At 32.2% G+C, this 24,850-nt stretch overlaps 1 protein-coding gene across 1 annotated transcript in view; it reads right to left on the reverse strand.

Annotated features, from left to right (window-relative positions):
* Nucleotides 1-7,820: 7,820 nt before the first annotated feature.
* LOC149904348 (uncharacterized) overlaps nucleotides 7,821-24,850 on the reverse strand; it is a 117,121-nt gene continuing 100,091 nt past the window's right edge. The window contains exons 4-7 of the mRNA XM_090107311.1: nucleotides 14,953-15,031; nucleotides 13,057-13,225; nucleotides 9,402-9,746; nucleotides 7,821-8,928 (exon numbers count right to left, since the gene is read on the reverse strand). Of these exons, the coding sequence (XP_089963437.1) occupies nucleotides 8,472-8,928; nucleotides 9,402-9,746; nucleotides 13,057-13,225; nucleotides 14,953-15,031 (1,050 nt within the window). The 3' untranslated portion in view covers nucleotides 7,821-8,471. The remainder of the gene's footprint in view (nucleotides 8,929-9,401; nucleotides 9,747-13,056; nucleotides 13,226-14,952; nucleotides 15,032-24,850) is intronic.

A 24,850-nucleotide genomic window follows, 5' to 3' on the forward strand; every position in this document is an offset into this window, starting at 1 on the left:
ACGCTGGGAAAATGCCCTAAATACTTTAGCCGGTCAAAGCAGCAAAAGCTAACAGAAATAGAGTAGGTGCATACAAAACACATTTAAAGAAAAATGTAAGCTTGTGTTTCTATTTTGTGCGCTGAAACTCGAGGTACTCTGAAAAAAGTAGCCTATGTGTGCTTAGATATCTATCTCTGTACCACACATATTATCATAGATAGATTTGCGTGAAACTGAAAGAAAAACTAACGTGGATCATTCATAGATTCTCAAAAAATTCGCGCTTATAATATTACTTGTAGGGTTTCATCGATGCCTATAAAAGAAACTCAATATGAAATGCTACGACGGTTACACGTGTGTAACATTTGGCTGAAAGAAAATCAATAGTAATTTGTTTGTAAACTACACTCGAAACTGGGTTTTTATAACCATTCAACGAAATGAATACAGTATGCGCTGTTTGTTATGTTCAAATGTATATTGGTAGGTATCTAGTTCTAGATGAAGTTTGAAAATAGTAGAGCTTCCTTTACATTGAAAAAAAAATACGTTGTTGGTACCGATTATTTTATAAATGTTTTAATTAAAATTTACAAATATGTGTTTTGGTATTTTTAATTAATTTTCATTTGCATTTATTCTGTTAAATGAATATAAAAAATCGAAATAATTTTACACGACCTGCATGATCGACTGTAAAAGAATTTTAAAAATTTAGAATTATCGCTTAAGAGGATAATTATAATATAAAGTACAAGTAACACAATATATAAATGTAGTAACTCAACATCGTGACGATTGTTATCGAGTTTATTTACCTACATCACCATGATTGGTGCTCATTCTAGAAATTAAAAAATCTATAATTTAAAATCCTGGTAGTTACGAAATAACTTTTTAATCTGTGTCAACATGTGAAAAAAAGCAAATCTATGGTGCGTTTGAAAATGGAACAGACCTGGGATATCGTCAATCATGGCGGCAAACTATGCGGCCATGTCTGACCCGCGACTGGTCGGTCGGCTGCGGGGCGCTAACTGACCGCTGGCTAGGCCACCCTTGCTACCACCGTGCGATTAACTTTGTGTGGGCTATAGAGTCACTGGAAATGGCTTGGATAAGGGGATATTTAATAAAGCTTTTCTTAAAGTTATTTTGTAAATTATGTAAAAATTCTAATAAAAAAAAAACTAGATAGATGTTATGATTGATGTTAATTTGAAATAACAGCAGTATCTGCAATTATAACAGCTGGCTCGCGTCTTGTAGTATTGTAATTCTATCTACAGTACATTTGTTGCTCTATAGTTCCTTGAATATATATTTTAAATTCAACTTTATCTGAGTTACAATCTATTTGAAGCCAATGGTCAAGCAGAAAAAGTATAAATAAAATAATTGAATTTAACAAATCCACAATGAAAACTTTGAATTTTCTTCCCAAGTTATAATCCAAAACTTTATTTCTTTGATCCTTAAAACGATATTCCCTTAATATCGTGCTCAAGTCAACCAGTGACACATGACCTGCCCCTTGAAATGAATATTCAGTTTATTTCCAACATTACAGAATTATTAATGGTTGTTGAGGCTCTCTCCAAATTGGTCAGCATGGCCATAACGATTGCCATTAGAATACGAAATATTGCTGTGTGTCATATAACATACGGTTTTATGAGAGGCTACAGTTTTCCGTAGCCTGGTTGTAGATTATTCTGAACCTATATTTTTGCTTTTTATCGTACCTATGTTAATGAAAATGTTGAATGAAGTTTATTTTTTCGTTCACAACAATAATACTTCAGTTATTTCTTCAAATAATTGTTTAAAAAAGCTTATATATGTATTCGTGGTATATTACGTTGTTCCTAAGATCAAAAAGGACATAAAAAGCTCATGGAGTAGGTAATAGCGCAAATATAACACCATTCCGAATGAAGGTGATGTTAAATTATATTCCACGTATAATTAAATTATATTTGTTTTTTTTTTCAATTATATTAAGCCCTTTCGAATTTGAAAAGTCGGTTGTAGAACGTCACTTATTAAGGCACATAGGTACCTATGAAACTTAGTTACTCCTAAGGTTCTAGCTATTTATCTGTAATACAACATGATCTGGGGTACGTGTGTTGTAAAACGTAAGATTAGAGAAAATAAAAGTTTAAATTTAGAAAAATGCGATTGCAATAACTAGCTATTTATTAAGATTACGTAATGCGCCTTGAACCGTCAATATCGTGATTGCAGTATTTCATTGTAACACTCCTTTTTTCGAAGGTTAATAGTAGGATCCACTCAATATCTCGAAACGCCCTTTTTTTTCAAAATAAGGATATTTGTTGTTGTTTTATTCAGTCTATAAGGTTTGTATGATGTTCATGACAGCGAGATACCTTAAGCTCGATAGAAGAGCGATAAAAATTTAATACATAGGTACAAATAGGTACATATCTAATATCTACGAGAATAGCAAGGAAAATCAAACAAAAAAATTACAAAGTCATACTTAATCGTATATTGTAGGGCTCTAAAAGTAATCATTACTTAACATCTAGATGTCGTTCGTGATTTTTTTATTGTAATAATTTTCCAAGTTCATTACCATAAGGTGAAGGCTATAAAACATTTTCCCCGTCAGAGGATACTGGTAAGAACGACCTCTGCATAATTGAATTGCGTGGTATAGGAGCGAATGTCAATGACCGGCGGTAACGATAAGCTATGTTGCTTTGATTTAGAGAAAGCATTTTGTATAATTGGGTATGTAGTATCAAAATATATGGGGAAAGAAAACTACTTTAGGTAGATTTACTTCCACGCATGAATTTGCAGCAAAAACGATAGTAGGTTTTAATAATTATGCCTTTTAATTAATAAATATTCTTATCCGAACATTGGGTTCAGTATTATCTTAATACAAGAAAATTCTGCAGTGGTTTTTCAATGGTTACTGCGATGAATTTTCCATGTCTCAACTCTCAAAATATCCGCTGAAGCTGAATGTTTAAAAAGCTTTGTAGTTAATAGTGTTAGTTGTTATTGACATCTAATGAGAACTAATACTGAATATAGTATCAACAAAGTTTTAACAGCATTTTCTGTGTTTCTAAGTACTCGTAGCGACTGTAGTTTTTCTTGTCAGGTTGAAGAGAGTACTTTCCGAATTGGTGAAAATGAATGTGTACTACATAATATTTAAAAGTATTTCTTAAGAAAAGTTTTTCTAGCCATCTAGTTGAAAAATAAATGTTCTACTTTTGGTCTTAAAATCATGTCCATATTTCCATCCAGATAGAGAATATACGAACGAGATGTAGAGTAAAATTCGTGACAAACTATAACGTTTATATTGCGTCTATGTTGTATATTACTATTATTTGTATTGGACATTACAATTATTATAAGTTACTGTTATGAGTTATATGATGCAATATAATGTATCATGTATTGATCGATATTCATAGAATGGAAAGGTATCTATAGCGTTGCAGGACATCACGCGAGATTCTTATCTCGGGTATTCTGATACCATAAAAATGCTATAATACATACCGTTGCTAAGTAACTTTAAAATAATTCAGTTTTTGTTGAGTCGTTTAATTGTACCTATAATTAGTTGATTTTTAAATCAAAGTCCTGCTTTTATCAATACCTATGGGAAATAGACCTACTTTCTAATAAACTGAATCTTGTTGTTAAACTAATAAATTATACACAAATATGTGATACATATATTGTATTTCTACCTTACCATACATTATGATTAGACATCGGATTATATGCACTAACAAAATGCCAAAATATGCATGCAAATATGCACTAAAAAAGGCCAAAATATGCACTAAAAACGACTGATATGCCTAAAATATGCACAATACAAAATAAAAAAACCTTTATTATTTTATATATTTAAATCAAAAATTGTACAAATACAGTGAAAATTTCATGGAATTTAGTATAGTTTTTGTGCCAATATACAATCAGGCATTTTTACCTAATTTTCGAGCGCAAATTTGTGACGTTTGTCACCCGCGAGCCCAGTGTTGCCACCTTAGACCTTTCCGGGCTAAATCTAGCCCTTTTTTGGAATTCAACCCATGTTTTAAGTTTTAGGGTAATCTAGCCCTATTTTGAATAGCTCAAAATTTACTTAAAATGGAGCCCATTTTGTAATTTTTCGCCATTTTACCATGCCAAAATAGGGTTTGTTTACTCGCTGAGCTTTCTGTTTGGCTAATAAAGGTTAGTCGACCAATCAAAACACCCGTTACTTAACGAAATATGCACTATTGGGAAAAAAGGCTAAAATATGCACTAACGCCGTAATTAGCGAGTTTTATGCATTTGCATATGCAAATATGCAAATGCATATAATCCGATGTCTAATTATGATGAACATACAAATAAAAATAGCGTGTGTGCCGAACACACGTATCAGAAGTGAAACTTCTTTGGCAAGATTTAAAGATACCAAAATCGCCTTACTCCATAACGTGGCCATGAAATTTTACTCTCAACGCACCTAAAGAAGTTTCACTCGAAAAACATAAACAAATATAAAAACCTCGGTTTTTAGTTTAAAACAAAAGCATCACATATGGAGCTTTTGTTTACCGGATGAAAGCTAATCGGTTCAGTAATTGCTTGACAATATCGTTCTAACCTAGATTGCTTAAGGTCACGGCAATGCGTCGTTTTGTCTTCTCTTTAGTTGTTTTCAAATAAAGGCATGTCTAAGATAGAATAAGTTTACCAATAACTACTTACTTACCCACTTTTATTAATATATCTACCTAGTTTTGAATCTTCACATATGAAGCTTTTAATTCCGGATAAAATTTTCACATGAATAATATAGAATAGTTTCTTAATTATACTTGTTTAATTGGGGTAGTAGTGTAAACAAATATTATACTAATTTAACCTGTATATGTTATGAACTAAATTAAGAATTGAATGCTTGATTATGAAATTATTTACAAAAATTCATCTACATTGTTACTATACCTAATCTTTGTAGCATTTATGACAAAGAAAAAAATATAACGTAACAAAACACGATTCCATTACTAAGATAAGTAAGTGATTATAGCGCTTTTCTTTTATATTTTTTTCCTATAGGTGAAAATATCAATAATTACTTTTAACAGCGTCAGTTTAAAAGTTGAAAATGTGTGCATAATAATCTTCGTTTTTTTTAGTTCGTTTCCATAAGCTGTAAGAAACAGAGAACAAAATGTTAAATGAGAATATTTCAGGTTATTACAACAATTCAGGTCACATTTTATGACTCAGTTAAGCGTTTATTACCTATATATGTCTTATGAAAAGTGTTATAAGAAGATGTCGTTCAAGAAAATTAGGTATTGTGGTTAATTTATACTATCTACGTTTACAAAAACGTTACAAGGTGCCTAAAAAAAGGGAGACAAAAGCTTTTCTTTTCATTTTTTTTTCTTTGTTTTACCTACGTTAAACTATAGATACTAATGAACAGTAACTTCATTCGAATGTATTTTTATCCTCAAGCAAAAGAATTACCACATATTTTAATATAGATTTTTGAAAAATTTATAGAAAAACTTAAATAATATCCCTTCAATTGAATCTTTATTATAACAGCCGTTGAGCCGATTTTCCCTAAACAAACATTATTACGCTAGGTCAGGTTGTTTGTACGCTGTTTCCATGGCAACCGTATCGCCGCATCTCGGCATTTTCGCGTGGCTTCATTGATTCAAGTATCGGTCGATGACCTTTACATCTTTTTTGTATTTTCTTTTATAAAAAACAATTGTTTTTGTCCCAAGCTAATGTTAATTGAAACCAACAAATAGAAATGCAAAAGTGTTAAAACGACCATTAAAATGATAACATGATACTTAGACATGATACTTCTTATTTCTTAATTTAAGGTCCTTCAATCTAAGGTTTTCTATCTAATATCAATTATGTCATACCGATACTTACATACTCGACGGAAAACATGAATCTTCTTCACGCATACGACATTTCAAAGTAAAAAAAAATATTTTTAAGAAGGTATATGCTCTCAATTTAACTAAAGTCTACAAATTTTATACAAAAAATATAAAATTATCATTGAATTAATTTGACTCTATCATAGTTCATATCTTAAAGCCAGGCACAGGGTGCTCACAGTACCCGTGCTTATGGTAGTTTGTGCTTTACTTTTATTTTTATTTTTTTTTATTTAATTCCAATTGCAGTCCTAGATAGCTTTGGGCGACTATGTTGCCATTTTACCTGATGATAAAAGCAAGGATAAGTGAAGCTTATGTTGTTATGACAGTGTGTCTGTTTTTAAAGATAAAAAAATATATCAATAGATACCCATATAAACTAGGTAGGCACCCTTTAAGTGAATATTATTTCGATCAAGTAATAAAATGTGTTCGAGACGGACAAAAGTGATATAAATACTTGAATGCTCGAAACACTATCAGGTTTTGAAAAAAGTATAGTTGGTATTTATTGCTTGCTTGCTATTAATAGTTTATTGGTAAAATTATTGTACACATTTGATACTGCTACTCGACAACAGATGGCGCTGATACAATGAAATAAAACAAAGGTTATAGTTCAGATGATTTATTAATTTCAAGTATATCCAAATACAGCGTAACAAAATCCTGTTCTTAATCCTGTTGTAAAATGTCATAAAACCAATTTATACAGTTGATGTGCTATGAATATATTCAAATGTTATACACTTAAAAGGCCTTTATAAAAAAGAAAGACGTTGGGGTTTTTACTATGTAATAATACTTTAATATTTTCTTAATTATGATAGACTAGGTATTTAGAATTAACAGACAATAACGAAGAAGGCAGTATTGAATATTTGATTCTTACGGTCTTTTGACTTCACGCCAAAAACTAATGGATTAAAATAAAACTTATTCTAGGGATAAAAATGCAGCCGAGTATATTACAGAAAAAATAGCCTGTAGAATTGACTTCTTGTAACAGAGTTAATTAATGTTTTTTATATTAAAAGTTTGAAAATAGTAAAACACTAAAAATACTGTTCACTTGTTTTTTTTTTATAAAATTTTCTTAACTCTGTTACAAAAAGCCATCTTCCTCACATTCCTCAGAAAATAGCACAAAAATCACATTCAGATCGAAATTATAAACAGTGACACATTTAATTTTATTACTAGGTATTATTAAAATTGGTTAAACGAAGAATCAAATGGGATGTCAAAGTTCGAACATGTAACTATTACTTAACTAATGTTTCGTTTAGTAAATGCGAGGACTAAAATATTGGCACTAAAATAACATTTTTATGCTTATCATAAAAATTGGAACGTATAATTAGAATTAATACTTATTTTATACTTTTAATAAAATGCCAATATAATGTACGACTCATTTTGTTTATTAAATACACTAAGCGGGAAATGTTAGTTGAATATTATATTATGAAAATAATGTTAACGCTAAATATTGATGTTAGCTTACTGACTAGTTGTCTAAATCTAGAAAAATATAAGAATACTTAAAACTAATACAGTTTATCAATATCAGATAACGGATACAATAAAGGTGGTTTAAATGTTGTCAGAGCAACACAAATTTCAAATAATTTTCTTAGCGTATAATATGTGTAATAAATACTTATATTTTATATAATTCAACAGCCTAAGACTTAGCACACACGATATTTGAAAAGCATACACTGGATCGTTTTATATAAAGGTTCGTCGTTCTGACTGCTCTAGCATATAAAGAGGAGAAGAACTAAGCATAAGCGAAAACTCCTTAGTAATTAAAATCGGAGTAAAATTATTATCTTAATAAGTTACAGATACTACAAAAACTGTGCATTATATAAAAGTGAAATCAAATCGGAAAGGGAAGATAAAGCGTGACGAAATTAAAAAGGTAGGTATATTTTCGAAGATATTTTTTAACCTAAGGAGTATAAAGAGCCGCTTGCAAAAGCCCTAATAAGATTAGACTTTGAAGCGTATAGCGATAGTAATCTCGTAATTAGAAGCACTTAAATTAGATTTATTAAGCGTTAAGAAATAAGAGGAATTGCCATCCTGAGGCTTATTAATGTTATAATATTTTACGAATATCAAATCTTGGTTAAACGTGTAAATTATACGTATACAAAAATAATTCAATATTTTGTGCAATCACTAGGCACATATTATGTTTATAATATTGTGGGTCCTCTTCACAGTGGGCAGCGTTGGACAAGTAGAAGCAATCACGATAGTGTAAGGCCTAAATACCTACTTTGATCGTTTCATCATGTTTAATCATAATCGCCGTAATGGCGGGAAACATTGACGATCATTTGTTGGGCCAACACTGTCCATTGTGAAGAAGGTCCATTGGACATTATTTTACAACGCTAAAATGTTTTCTATCAAAAATATTTCGACAGTATCAATGGAATACAGACACAATCATATAAAAACTCAGGACGGCACAGATCAAAATCACCAGATATTCCTGACCGGCCGGGGCAGCACTACCGGCGGAGGCGGGGGCATCATATCGAACTCCTCCACAATCGTCTTTGGGTGCAACGCGCTTATGTTATTGTCCACCGTATACGTTCTAGCGTGCGTATGTATGATAGCTGGTTGTTCGTTATCATATGTTCTAGCGTGTGTTGGTTGTTCGTTAAGTATATTGTCTCTGTGTGTGTGTGCGTGCGGCTCGTTTCTAGCGTGTGTTGGTTGTTCGTTAAGTACATCAGTGTGTGTGTGCGGCTCGTTAACAAGCCAGTCGCTGCGGAGCCGCTTGCGGCGCGCGAGCTGGCGGTCGCGCACGTGCTGCAGGCGCGTGAGGTGCGAGCTTACCTGCTGCGGGGTGAGCCCCGTGCGGCCCGAGCGGAGCAGCTCCGCGTTGCGTTGGTACGAGCCTTCGGGGTCGCGCCGGTTCCAGCGGTAACTGGACCAATATTTGATGATAGTTGAAAATCAAATAGTATTCAACTTTTGGAACATGGGTTGTTTTATTAACGAATTCATAAATGATTTAATCCCCATATATATACTAATATTATAAAGCTGAAGAGTTTGTTTGTTTGTTTGAACGCACTAATCTCAAGAACTACTGGTCCGATTTGAAAAATTATTTCAGTGTTAGATATCGATCAATGCCCATTTATCGAGGAAGGCTATATATCATTACGCTAAGTCTAACAAGAGTGGATCCATGCGAGAGAAACCGCGAAGCGCAGCTAGTAATATTATAAATGCAAATGTATATATCTGTCTATCCGTCTGTCGATAAGACGATAGACTTCTTCTTCTGAACTGAACCGATTTGGCTGAAATTTGGTACGAAGATATTTTGAAACCTGTGAAAGGATAGTTTCTATGCGATGATTAAATTATTAAAATTAACTTGAAAATACGTACCCTGGGAATGGTCTTGTCAAGCGTCTTTGCGCGTTAGGCCTAGATCGCTTCCTCAACTCATTCGGCCTCACATCGTTTCTCTGTTGGTTCCTCTTTTCTTTGGGCATTCGCTGTAAAGGACTTGGTCGCAGATCATAAGACTTCGGGTTCTGAATAGGATTGCTGGTGACGTCATTGATACGCGGGTCATCGACCTCTCTGCTGACGCTCGGAGCTGTTATCTCGTTAATCTTGCCCATCCTCGAGTATCTACGACGCAGGTCTTTGAGTTTCGACTTTGGGACCTTCTTGAGTTTCGTCTGACAGATGTATTGACGCGGTTCAAAACAGTTGCGTGCAGCCCATCTGGAAAATTAATGATTTTATTAGAAGACTAAATAAATTAAGTTTAAGTTAAATAAATTAAAAGGACTAATCAGATGATTGAAATCAAAGGATGGAAGAGTAGTGGTGTTAATCTCTATGTGTAGTTTGGAAATCGCCATTTAAGTTAGTCCTTACTCCTTACTGACTACGTATGAAATGAGCAAAATATACCATTTATATATAACCCTGTTAATCGTATCTGTCTCCGACAGCGTCTACTCCAACTTTCAAGTACAAAATTGCATTTTTATTGTCGTCACGTCGCATTAAACGTTCATTATAAACGCACGTAGCGCATCGCAACTCGCAAGGACCACACGAGTGGTTGCATTCAAAGTACCGACCACCGATTAAAATGGTAGATGCTGCATTGTTTATGCAAATGTCGTGCATGCTGGGAAATTCGGATATTTTGCGGAGCGTCGTAACGGTGGTTTCGATTTTGAGGTCTTAATTTGGTTTGTGAGAAAGTAGTATCTGTGGTTCTGGTGACTTTAGGACTAGATACAGACGCTATCGCTAGATATATTGCTATCCTCACAAAACTATTCTGCAAAGCAACATTTACTATCGATATTCTTATATTCACCAAAAATTTACTTTTATAAAAAAATAAAAAAGATACACTAATAAACGCCCTTGAATTTGATGATAAAATCTCACACACCCTTCACCTACAAGCTGATTTATTGCTGGTATTAGTATAAGTATTTACAGTGCTCTGTTATAAATACATAGTTTCATATATCGGTGATGTCAGCCCATTTGAAAAGCGAAAGTAAGTAGCAATTTAGTGCTATCTTTAATCATATTGTGTCCTAAATCAGCTTCTGCTTTAAACAGCATAAGTAATATAAGTTTATACGGGATGGTTTTTCATAGAAAGAAACATATTGTTATGTACAAAGCATGTGTTATAAAGAAGGACAATTTCAACCATTTAATATGTACAATTACTTATTACTTTATTCGGTAAATATGGAAATACATTTTGTTACCAGGAATAATTTATGATACACTTTTTTCTACATATTATCACGAAACATTTATTATTGGATCACACACAAATGCGTGGATTTAAGCCACCAGCTGTTATAGATATGTATTCCACCAAATAGATATCCATTTTTTATTTATACAATTTTATAGACTATTTAATTTACAGTTATAAATTACATTGACTGCAACATTATTAAATCTTTCAATATGGTAGTTCTGTAACCCCCTGTATAAGTATACTTACAATGTATACTTATATAAGTATACAATGTATACTTATATATAAGTATACATTGTTAAGTAACAAGATTAGTTCTAAAACTACTACGTATTCAAATTTGCAATCTACTTCGCTATCTCTGAAGTGAACAATGAAGAATAATGAGAGGAAACGTTTGCGCAGATGAATGGCGATGGAATTGTGCTGGTGTTAATGGAATGTATCTGATTGACCCGCGAATCAATTTAGCTCAATAACAGACGTGTCGCATGTTATTTTGTTTTAAGTAACTATATAAACATAAGTAGAAAAATATATATACATAGTTCCACTCAATATTTGACTATAATTGGTGTTTTAAGGGAAATAAGTGACCAGATCTGCCTGTTCTTTTTAGGCAGTGTATAGTTTTTACCGGCGCGATATGCCAAGGCAAGGAGTTTTCAGTTAGAGCAATTGGTAAAGAAGTGATTTTGTTTTTGAAGTCTAATTACCTACGTAGTATCATGTAGTAGTAGTATCATAATTGAATTATTCTCCAACTAGATTTCCGCCCGCGGCTTCGCCCGCGTTTGCAAAGGAAAACCCACATAGTTCCCGTTCCCGTGGGATTTCCGGGATAAAAACATATAGAGGGTTAACTTGGATTAACACATATCCTTTGTGTTAATCCAAGTTACCCTCTATATGTGTGCTAAATTTCATTGTAATCGGTTCAGTAGTTTTTTCGTGAAAGAGTAACAAACATCCATACATCCATACATCCATACATCCTCACAAACTTTCGCCTTTATAATATATATTAGATATTAGATTGTGGGAACGCTTATAAAACCCAAGTAAATTGAAATTGATACGAAATTTAACCTTCATCCCACATTCATAAATGAAAATCGCCCTTGACATATATATGTTTCCAGTTAAATGCTTATTGACTCCCTTCATATGTTTTTAATTTTTTTGTCAGAACCTAATGTTTCAATTAAAAATATTCTTGGCACGATCCGGTGCGCTTGGCTACACTCCAGCGGCCTCCATTAATCGTTTACGTTATTTTCTTAATTAAGTCTATTATTTTTTCCGGTTAATAATGAGCCTATATCGTAGGGAGAAGGGACATGTCAGTTACTTTACGTTATATTTTCATTTAAGTTTGTATGTGCCATTGAATAAACGTTTCTTTCTTTCTTTCTTTCATTTAGAATCTAAATGAAGGAGATATTCCGTATATAACGGTTACATGGGATTAACATTTTTTATTATTTTATTACTGACACTTTCATAAACAACAATAATATCAAGTTCATTTATAATTACATGTAATTTCTATAAGTAGGTACGTTCTGTTTATAAGCATATTTTATAAAAAATCTAAATATTTTTCTTTACTACTAGTTTATATTTTTCACGGCAACGACGGAATAAACATAACAACACAATACACAAAATAATGTTCACAATGTTTTGGTAATTCTACGCTTACTTCAGTTCAAAAATCTCACTCGCGTAAATCAAATTCCAGGAATTTCTAAAATTGTTCAGTTTCATGTGCGTGTGTCATTCGCTCCCCTCCGACCTTGGTTCCCCAGTACGTTTCTAACACGCACATTTGTCTTGCACACCCGGTCAGACCGCACAATTACTGTTTACTTACCATGTGAATGTAAGTTAAATAGAGCTAATGTTATGAGGGGACATTTGATTATAGCTGTGAACATTCTCCCCCACAAATAGTGTTTAAAATTGAAAACCGTTACAGTTTTTGTTTTGAATTGGCCAAGTGTAGGTAGGCCAGGCATCAAAATAGCTCAAAAAATAAAGCTTACATTTTGCTTGAAATATGACAAACTTACCACAAACCATATGTGGCCTAATGAAATCCTTTAACAATAATATTCGCTATTAATCTGTCAATGGCTAGAGGTACTTCTGACGCGCGCGAAAGGATAAATCTAAAGAATTCGTAAATAGCTCATGCTGGAAATGGACCTAATTCAACAGGCTACACCTTTGTTACGAGAAGACTTGAAATAAAATAAACTAGGCAGTCTAATTCAATTTGTTTCTCACCTGTACATGAGTTCCGGCGACATAGCAATGCAGTGCCACTTCAGCTCATCGGGAGTCATCTTCTTCATCTTGCTGAAGGACTGGTAGTGCATGTCCCGTAACTCGCCACCCCACTTCCACGCGCGAGTACTGTAGTCGTATATACCGCCGATCCATCTACTGGCCTTCTCTGGAAATTTTAGTTGACTATGAATAGAGGCTTGGGTTGTTGAGGAAGTGATTATGAGGAAGAGGAGGAGGAAGAGGAATTTTCACACACAAATTTAGAGGATGCGGATGAGGAAGAGGATATTTTTTTGAGGAAGAGGATGCGGATGAGGAAGCGGAAGAGGAAGCGGATGAGGATGAGGATGATAGGAAATTATAATCAAAATTAAAAAACAAAAACTTTTAAAATTAAAAATTAAAACAAAAGCCATTCTCCTGTCTTTACATATTGATGTTTAAGGTCAGGGGAGGTTAGCTCGCCCGATCGCGAATTTACAAAGCCTGTAAGTACTATACTATTTGAGTCACGAGCCGGACTCAGATGATCTTATGTTTATGCATATTACTCGAAAAAACCCACAGAAAAAACCTAATCTATTGGGACTGTGCACGATTACAGCGCCAACTAGCGTCCACAACTTTGTGGGCATTGATGTTTAGGCCGTATATTGGTGAAAAAATATCGAAATGAAAAAATAACAAATATTTTCGACTAATAAATTGTTGTGATACCACGATTTGGGTGGAAAAAAGGTGTTGAAATTATTTTGGTCATTTAAATCAAATGAGGTAAGTCAAAAAGTGTGTTTAATTATTATGTAAACTTAAACAACTTGTTTGTTTTTTAATTCAAAATGACTTTTGACAAACATTATTTGGTAAAATATGTTTCTTCTGAGTATGAGAGAAAATGTTATATTATTATGTTTAGAGATTAGGCGCAGATATAAATATGGCGGTAAGACTCTACTCTTGTTCGTTAGTAGAGTCCGACTCGTAACTCAAATATGTACATAGTTTAAATAGGCTTTGTAAATTCGCCGCCCGATCGGATCAGCATCCTCATAAATTTCCTCTAAATTTTGAGGAAGCGATAGCGGAAGAGGATTTTTTTATTTTCATTTTTGAGGATGCGGTAACGGTAGAGGAACCCAAAATATTGCGGAACTTCCGCATTATGAGGAAGCGGAAGAGGAATCCTCAACAACCCTAAATTAGAGGCTCATATTTATAATGATTGAGTTGGGTGTAGGTCATCTCACTTAAGGAAGTATATACAATAGTATATCAATCTCTGATCTTTATATTATGGAACCTCGTGAAGTTGGAGTAGACTTGATTTGGGCTTTAAGAAGCAATATGTATAAATCTTATGGATACAGGGGTGCATGTTGCAGATTAAATCGTTAATGTCCGAGACATGATTTATGTGTGTTTATGTCTAGCGCAACTATGACTAGATCTTAGGTTTATGCATAATTTCCAAGCTCATGTCACGTCACCACGTTATCTATCGTTATTGATAACTATGACCCATATAAGATTTGACACGAGTAGGTCGAAAAATAAAAGTCAACTATTCAGTCTATACTTAAAGATAGTAAAGACTTTTAAAGATCTAGTTAATGTAAAATTATCGGTTTGTGTTACAGCACTGTTAAAGAAGAATTAAATCTATACTAATATTATAAAGAGTTAGTTTGTTTGTTTGAACGCGCTAATCTCAGGAAATACTGATCCGATTTGAAAATTCTTTCAGTGTTAGATAGCCCAGTCACAGCCCAGTCATCGAGGAAGCTAAAATAAACTAAATATATATCACCACGCTAAGACCCACAGGAGCGGAGCCACGCGGGTGAAATCGCGGAGCGTAGCTAGTAAAATATATTTGTGAATAAAATAACTTACCAACTGCAGGCCTATTGAGGTAGTTTCGCAGATTCCTGTCCTCCCATCGAGCTGGCACTGAGAGATTGCTGTCACGATCCTGTAAAGAAAATATGGTTTTAAATAAAAGAAGATTTAATTATAGATGTGTGTTTTTATTATAGTTATTTGAGAAACGTTCATAATGTCTGTCTAACAATGATCTGAAAAAGGATATTCTATTTTTTATACTTGCAACCAATTTCATAATCAATTGGTGCCTCTCTCTTCTTGGATTTAGGTACACGACTACTGGCCTATCAATATATTTTTGCTTCAAACATAAGTCAATTCATTCTAACTTTCTAAGATTTTATGTGTATCATTTAAAATTTACACCATTCAGGTAAGCAGACTTAATTAAAATATTTTGTCTGCACAAAATATGAAATGGGTTTTTAGTTTTTACAGTTTGAATCAAAATAAGTATGTTTACTACGTTAGCTTATTTACGTTAGTTTATTATTCCATTTGTTTATATAGCAAAAAGTTAAGATTTATTTATTTTTAGCTAAAAAGTAAGATACCTTGAGGTGTCAGGGTGTTTGATCAGACTGACGTATAGCCGGCGGCCTAGTTATCTTTTAATAGGTTACTATAACAAATATTTGTTTGTTGTCATCAAGTTCAATATTGCGTTACTCATTGAGAAAATATTTCGGTACAGATGAACAGAAAAAAAAACGAATGGAAAATTCATTGAATTAAACGTCAATTTATCGAATAAAGAAATTGAATAGAGAAACTCGTTCATTAAACGAATATAAAAGAGATTAGTAAACTTTACTATGACCACTCTTCACCCATAATTTAAGAAAATATTTAATTTGATATGAACATCAATTTATCAAGGGATCACTCTATTTTATCAAGGGATGTGCCTAGATATCGATTCAGGGAACATCTAACAATTGTACACTTATAGGTGATATGGTAAAATGATTTGAATATTAAATAATATTCCGTTTTCATCGACAAACTGTAACTAAGTATTTCGGATCTAAATAAAAGTGTTAATACAAATTGCAAAAAGCGAGTCCTCAAATGCAACTAAATAAGCTTAACATTACATTTAAAAAACTTAATAGCTTTTCGACCTCTTTTTTAAACTATTAACAAATGAGTTATTACCAGTGAAAGCGCATAGTTGATTTATTTGTGTGTTTAAACAGTAAAAACAGTTACAACAATGTACCAGAGAAATCAGTGTCGGTGTTTTTAACGACACATAAATATTTTAAGAATCCATATAATACAATGTATAGCTCATAATGAAAGCTCATACAATACAATCATTTAAAAGCATTTAGCTCTGATTCCGTCATGGAAATAACCAATAAATTATTAAAAGACTTGATTGAATGATGAAAGAGTAACATTTTTGTATCTATCGTTTTGATTTAAACGTCCTGAATTGAAGTGTTTCATTCGATTGCCTTTGATGTTGCTAAATGCTTTTTGAGAAACAAAAAAAACTGTTAATAAACATTTTTAAGATTGCTCATTCAGTTATAAGCAAAAATCTTGTATTTAATTCACTGTATTTAATTTTCAAAAGAACTGTGCAGATGTTATGAGCGAAGGTTGTAGGTCGCTCCACGCTCCTAGCGTTTTCAAGGGTTTGTATTAAAACGCAAAAAAATACTTTTATTAAAAACACCTCGATTATATTTCTATTTAATGATAAATCAATTAGCATTAACAAATACCTATAACATAAATAAATAGTTAACCTTGACGAATCTTTCAGCTTTCTGTTAGTGTTTCCAGAAATACTAAAGTTAGTATCTATTGTAGCCTTTTACACAATGCCTATATCATTTTGCCGTTTTCCGTTCACTCAATATCATTGGAAGCCTATCACGACATCTCAAATGTCATTAACATTCACAAGTACACTTGTGACGTCATCAAGCTGGGTTTCATTAGCAATTGTCCCAATTTGCTTCTTAGAAACCAATAACCGATATTGGTTGGAACACGCGATTCCAGAATTATTTATATGATAGTTTTTCAAAGAAAATACAGTTCGTAGACGGAGTATTTTATTTTTCTTAGAAACTCGCCAGCTATTTTAATTTGACACTTCCTACGTAACTATAATCGTGGGTGTATAAATGTTTGGACGTTTCGATGATTGTATGTGTCTTAATCATTCATCACAAGTTTTTCCCAGGCCAACGCTTTACGACTTATCTACATTTTTACTGTTTACAAGTTTCTAACTGTTTGTAAACAATCAACTTTTCTCAGAGCTTTTGTACGAAATACGAATAGAAATAAAACAACTATTTAACTCGCGCAATCATACCGTATATGGATAAAGATTAGCTCACATAACATAGATCAATAGATAATGATTAATGCTTCATTAGAATGATATCATTAAACAAACTATATATAATTTTATTGAGCCGTAAAATACAGGAAATTATGTTATTAACCCACTTTTCAACTTACAAAGCATTCTGAGGCTTACGACCGTGAATCATAACTGACACATCTATTGTGGTCGTTTGTTCTAGAATTTTAGAAAACTATTGCACTAAATTAATTTAAAAAGGTTAAGCACCTAGGTAGCCTCGATTCGATTTTATGTCCTAGGAACGAACTGGTGTTAACTGTACAAGATATTTGTATGTTAATGCATAAAAACACATCACCTCTGAGATTCCGAGTTCCTATTCATGATAAAGCTAATAACAAATGGACTACTACATATTTTATTAATGTATGAGAGTCATAACTTTTATATAATGATTACGCGGAGGTTTTCATATAAATCTGTATAGTAAATCGTACTAAGATATTCTGGGAAGGCTTATCATTGCGAATGGTTTATGATCCCTTATGATCACAGTTGATAACAATCTTGGAACGCAAGGTTAACGAAGAATTATATGATATTTTTGTATTATAATTAAATCTTGATTGTTTAAGATTGTCAATTTAATTAATTAATAAAAATACGTACATATAAATAAGCATATAAAATATACATTATAATTAAATAGCAGTGCTCCGAAGTTTGACCCGCATTGCTCCGCTCCTATTGGTCTTAGAGTGCCTTCTTCAATAAATGGACCATCTAACAGTGAAATAATTTTTCAAATCGGACCCGTGGTTCCCGAGATAAGCGCGTTCGAGCAAACAAACAAACACACAAACTCTGCAGTAGGTAATTACCTATATCTAAAGTGATATAATAATCACTTTACTTAGATATAGGTAGTTAATTATTAAAAAAATATTTCATTTTTTAGTACTTAACTAGGTTTTGATATATGAAAAGAGGCAATTTAAATTGAACTTGTCAGTGTTTATTATATTGTTGAGCACTGTAATTTGTTAATAGACTCAAGTATTTGATGGATAAAATTTCTGATTATTTTTAAAACATGTCTGTGAAAAAAGTCTGCACCTTCTCTGTGTGCAAAGATATGCGTATTATCTGTTTTATATCTAAAGTTTAAAACTAGATTTTAACGCTATTTTATTAGCAATTTGACCGATATCATAACAATAAAAAATTAAATATATATATAACATATTTTAGTATTTTCATAGATATGGCAAATTTTACTTTTATATGAATACTAGCGGTCCGCCCCGGCTTCGCCCGTGGTACATATGAAAAATAGATGTTGGCCGATTCTCAGACTTACCCGATATGCACAGAAAATTTGATGAGAATCGGTCCACCCGTTTCGGAGGAGTATGCAGACTAACATTGTGACACGAGAATTTTATATATAAGATTTTCGACGATCAAGGCATACATTTATATACATAAATTATCTATTAAAATAGTCACATTTGAATTTGCTACACACACTTATATTATGTATAAATCCTGCGGTCCCAACCGCATGAAATTGGTTGATGGCGATTATTACAAATAAATCAAATAATTTTCATATAAATTGCAGATAACAGTTGACATGAAATTTTTTAATTAGGTATATTAAAAACTGTGACAAAGAATCTGAAATACATCACGATATTGTAGCAATAAATTTCACACATCGATACGAATACATACATAGTGGTTTTTGTTGCTAACCAGTAACCATCATACATCTGTTAGTTTCCTTTAATATAAAAACGTGATTGGAGCCTCGCCAATAAAACAATTGTAATCAATCATTCATCGAAATTAATAAAAATATAATATTCACATTTACACGTCATACATGCAACTCATGCGCACAAAAAAACATCATTATTCATAGTGCACTATGCAGATAAAAATATATCAGAGCAAAACAGATTCGCAATGTTACAATTTTTACAATTACACTTCTTTGAAGTGATAATAATTCAAGATGTTTTGCATCACTTTCGTTGTTACGCGAACAAAGCTTTTCACAAAGTCTTCCCGTTGATAATTCTCTTTGATTTTCCTAACATTAGCAATATGTTCGCCATATATCACTTGTGGGATCCTTGGACCAAAGGAGATCATTTTCTTAATTCTTTTCGCCACTTTTTATGTTTATAACGTCGTATATTCACCGAACTCTCAAATGTTTAAGTTATAAAATACAGCGTGTATCAATAAATTAGTTTTAAATAGATTTGTGTAGTTTTATCGTTTGGAACATTAAACATGATATAAATTCTCCAGCGCGTCTATTTTTATTAGGAATCTATCGCCAGAGAGAAAATATAACTACGTTACATCTGTAAAAACAATATTGTGTAAATATAACCTGTGGGTAAATTTGGATTGCATGTGTTATTTTTTTGTACGTACCTGTTTTTAATATTATGTAACAATGATGTTCAAATATTAGTTAAGCAAAATTCTATGTAGATAGATGTAGTTTGTAACATTGTAATGTTATTTAAAAGTTCAAAATAAAATAATATTATTATTTAAAAATCTAAGTTAATATTATAATAAGTTAAGTATTTTATTAAAGGCATAAGCCACCTTTAAAGCTGTAACAGTATTACTAACATTAATGTAAGGTCAAAACTCCGACCATTTTCAACATTAAAGTTCAAGTTTCAGTTTCATTCCAAACCTGCAGCGTTATGACTTATGAGCAACAAGCTGCATAATATAAAGAATTTCTGGAAACCGTGCAATTCCGCGAAGTGTAAAGTGATGAATGGACTGAAAATCTATTAACGCGTTTATAAAACCCTAACATAGCCCTTAGGACAGATGGCTACATTAACGTCACGGTAGTGGTTCCAAATAATTTATAATGGCGAAGATGGCCGTGTATTTATAGCGAATAAAATTGTGTTTGCGACGCCGCGCCGTTGAGATTGTTTAGTTACTTTAAATTACTCGAACAGAATAAGAACGTATAAGACTGGCTGATATGCCAAATTGTATATTAAAAACATTGCAACGTTTTTATTTGATGCCCCTCTCCTAAGTCCTATCTCCTCGATTAACGACTATCCAACAATTTTTTTATTCCTGAAATTACTAGTTACGTTCACTCAAAGAAAAAAAAACAGAAAATGCAAATCAAATGTTATTTTTGCCAGTATCAAATCAGTAAATTAGCTCTGATAATGGAAGGGTTTCGGGTTATCAAAACCGTAGGCGTAGGAGATAGTGGCTTTTATAAGCCTTAGCATCCTCACTCATTGGATATCTTTGAGTGTCATTTTGTTGATAAGTTACGCTTTCGATAAAATAAAAGCTCCTTTTATCTATCAGATTTTATTTTACTGAAAATAATCCTAAATATTCAATTTAATTAACTGCTAATTACTTCCAAAATCAATTTGCAAATAGTATGAAAGTAAAGAGAATGGGAGTCACTTAAATTATTATAAGTTTATTTAAAAGACGAGTAGTAAAGAACATTTTAGTTTGTACTTATTGACAAAATCAAGATTTTCTAAAACACCAAATACAAGTGTACAACGGAGAATATGAGAGAAATTATTATTTTACCTAATCTGGAAGTAACCAATGTTTATCGTGGTGACATTTTCAGTGGTACAAATATTTTCATTCCTTAGCTCTGTTCCGGCATTCATGTTTATGCGAACGACGTTGAATGAATTACGTTTCCTATTGATGAATTTATCGATATGCTATTCTCGTAAATGGAAATATTCCATTTGTTTTAGGCCTATGTACTATTGAATCGGATAACGTAGTCCATAAAGATTGTTCTATAAATACAAATAGACCAAAAGGGATTACAGAAACAGGTCTCCCATGGGGCTTAGAATATGTAGTTTATTAGTTATTACGCTAAATATTACGAATAAAATTATATGTGATTCCATGTCACGCTTATAGATAATAGATAAACAACACTAACAATAATAATATGTTCCCAGTTTTCTTGTTTCGCTGATTGGAGCAGCAGAGACCAGACAGATAAATAAATTTCTACATGCCCGCCAAAGTTCAACGCTCACCTATATGGATTGAACTTGAGATTGAACTTGAGATTTCTATTGCAAATTATTCCTCATACTAATCACAAAATTTATAGAAATCCTAAATAAAAAAATTACGTATCGTCTTAAAATAGGAAGTGAACATCTAAGATATAGTTGTGAAAATACCAACTCTTTCCATCGAATCATTGTAAAAATATGAAGCGGATATATCTCCACACTGTTTACATTACATCGAGCGTGGGAAATTTTAAATTATACGATTATAATTTTTGTGCTAAATATTCCGTGCCAACTAGGTTATTCAGTTGGAGCTTTTCTTTCAGCGGTAGACGGGTGTATCATTGTAAATATATTTAGCTATTATTGGACGACGCTTGTATCGGAATTTTGCGATTTTCCATATCTATATTACACACGTGACTAAGAAGTTTTCTTAACTATTTTTAACAGAATTAAATACTGCTTCTTAAACTTAACAGAGGTAAAAATAAAGGCTTAACAGAGTTAACGCTAGATCTTAGATACACGATACGATCGATGTATTGTACTTAATAGGATGAAAATTTTCCGGTGTGTCGTAAAATAACTTTATTTCTTTAGGTTATCTGAGTTTTAATTGAAACTAATTCTTTTATTAATTCAAACGGTGATGGAAGAGAACTCCAGTAGTTTATTTTAAAGAGCATTTATAAATTATTGATTACTTAATTATAAAGTACAGATTAATCTACTACCCTAAAAGCTACTGACCTCCTTATCAGCAAATTTAATGTAATCCACCATTTAACACCTATATGCACGTCAAAGTCAATCAATCATAGTATTATATAATGACCGTAATAATAGTCTAACGGGTCAATAACCCGCTTGGTTATAAACAAAAAATCATAATTACTTCGTTCAATCAACCGGTTTCAAACTTATTTGCATCGCGTCTGAAGTTTTTGTTTTAACCTTCGCCTATTAAGCTTAATAACTGATAAGAACAAGCTAAATATTGTAATTTAAATAACTGTTATTTGCTATGTTATAAATATTCAACCGTCAATTAAAACTACAAATCTCTTGTTTTTTGAATGTTAAACATAAATATTGTTTTATTTCAACTAATTAATAATACATTATCATAATTAAATGGTGATAGCCATTTACTTTGCTACATATTAATTAATATATTTTGCATTCTACTATTCCACATAAAAAAAGGGAAATAAAATATGCAGGTGAACCAAAATGACCCAACTCATTGACAACTTACGAATAAAATGATTTTAACAAAGATGTTAAATTGTCAATTGAAGGTAGGTACGTATTTAAGAGTTTTTTTCTCCCACGACCATTTATATTAGCATAATATATTGATTGGACCTTAATATTCCGTCAATTAACCTATGAATAAATATAATCGCGGTCTCAATTGGGTCAATCGGGAATGTTCCCGTCATATTTTATTAGGTGGCCTAGACCTGTCACGTTATAACCTTACGTGACACGCCCTATTTATTATTACAAATAGTTTGAGTATACAAACGATGGCGTCAACTTCGGCGCCTAATCGCCGCTAAACTGTACTGGGTCAAGTAATGAACTTATGGTAAAACAGTAGTGTATTGTGTAAGACGTAATCACTGTCGTAGACATGTGTGTGATACACATCACAGTTTATGATTTCCAATGAGGGATAAGATTCTGGATAATTGTTGGGTATGACTAATGGTTATGGCTAACACGTTTAGAATATTTTTTGGTATTTACTCACTTTTAAGATAATTATGCTTATAGCTATATTACAAAAATGGGATATCGTTAGACGTTAAGTCAGGTCAGTCAGGAGTGATGCTTTTCCCTAATGTACTTGCCACTCTATGGAAGTCCTTGGATAATATCATCTATGTTATGTAGTCTGTAGAGTCGAACAAGAGTGGAACTAATTCACAACTTAATTTAAATTACTATTTATTCCCTACAAATTTTTGGAAGTATTTGAAATCTATGAGTTTGTAACTTACATCGTCACTTGACATTGCTCTCGCTGGCTGCCCATTGAACGAATGGTTACTTAACACCAACACTTCGCGCGGTGACGAGGAATATGACGTCATTATTTTATATGAGACCTTGAAATTATAGATTAATTGCATTCTTGTAAAGGTTACTTCATAATCTTTTGAATTAATTAATACATTGTGTATGTATTTGATAATTATTTTATATTATTGTTGCAGTATAGTTTGACTTCGTGTATCAGTTTTTATAGTGTAAGTAAATTAGTAATTATCTTATCTGTGGTAAAAGCTTTTTGCGCTTTACGCCTTTGCAACTTCATTACCATTCTAATTATAGGTTTCAATTAAGACTTTTGCTCAATCATTTATAGTTTCATCAGATATGTATATCATATGAGTTTCGTCAGTGCGAAACTTACCTAATTTTTTTTGTCTGCACTTTTTATACTTTAAATAAGTATAGAAACTTAAGAAAGGTACTTTTTAAACGTTTATTTATTTAAGATTGAGATGATCAATGTAGAGCACTGTTTTAGATAATTTATCATAATTTAGAATCGCTGCCAATTATTGAGGTGTTCAAAATATCAATATAATTTACATACTATTGATTCACAAACCTGATGGAACCAGATTTAATAAATTTTCGACAAAAATACCTACCACTTAAAAAGTATCTTAAATAAGCCTACTTAATACCGTGATGATGATTATGATAATCATGAGGGTTCGGCCAAATTGAGCATAAAAGAACTAATGAAATATTCATCGATCTGGCGCCTGGGACTTGCCAAATTATAACACACGATCGAAAATCGATCGCAGATAATAATATGAAGAAATCATTCAGTATTCTCATGGCCGTGAAACAAGATTAACAACACTTAAAAGGTTTTCACGGTAACCTTAAATGGCTCCGCTTATGTTATTTATTCGGTATATTGAATATTTATGGACGTTTTTTTAATGGGAACTTCAGCTTATAATTGACTCGCCACCCTTGATGGATAAGGTGAAATTCTTTTACTTTCGTTTATAGCGGATTAAAAATAATTGGGCTTTACTGAAATTGTGAAACCAAGATTTATATGCACAACCTATACTTACGAAGTAAGTATTCTCTAATCTGTGCCTATATACTACTATAGCTATTTACCTACACCATGCATTGAAGGAAGTGTCTTTTTATAATTATTACTGGCGATATTTAAGGACAGTTCGCATTAGCATCTTTATGAAGGAAACAAGCGTGATTTCCCTCATATATTAGTAGCAATGCATTAGATACAGCTTTAATATTGCATTTAAAGCGATTATTATAAACTATTAACTAAACCCCATTGGCTAATGTGGTAAATTGTAAATTAATTTATAGGAAGTCAGCCAAGTACTGTTATGGAATGTTAGGAAATAGAAATAAAATTACTCGTTTAATTTTATTCCTATTTCTTAGCATCTATAGGTAAGACAATTTATGTATAATGCTATTG

The sequence above is a fragment of the Colias eurytheme genome, chromosome 11 (genome assembly GCF_061535395.1).
Source record: "Colias eurytheme isolate Ceu_HAF_F1 chromosome 11, ilColEury1 Martin Lab GWU primary, whole genome shotgun sequence".
Lineage (NCBI taxonomy): Eukaryota > Metazoa > Arthropoda > Insecta > Lepidoptera > Pieridae > Colias > Colias eurytheme.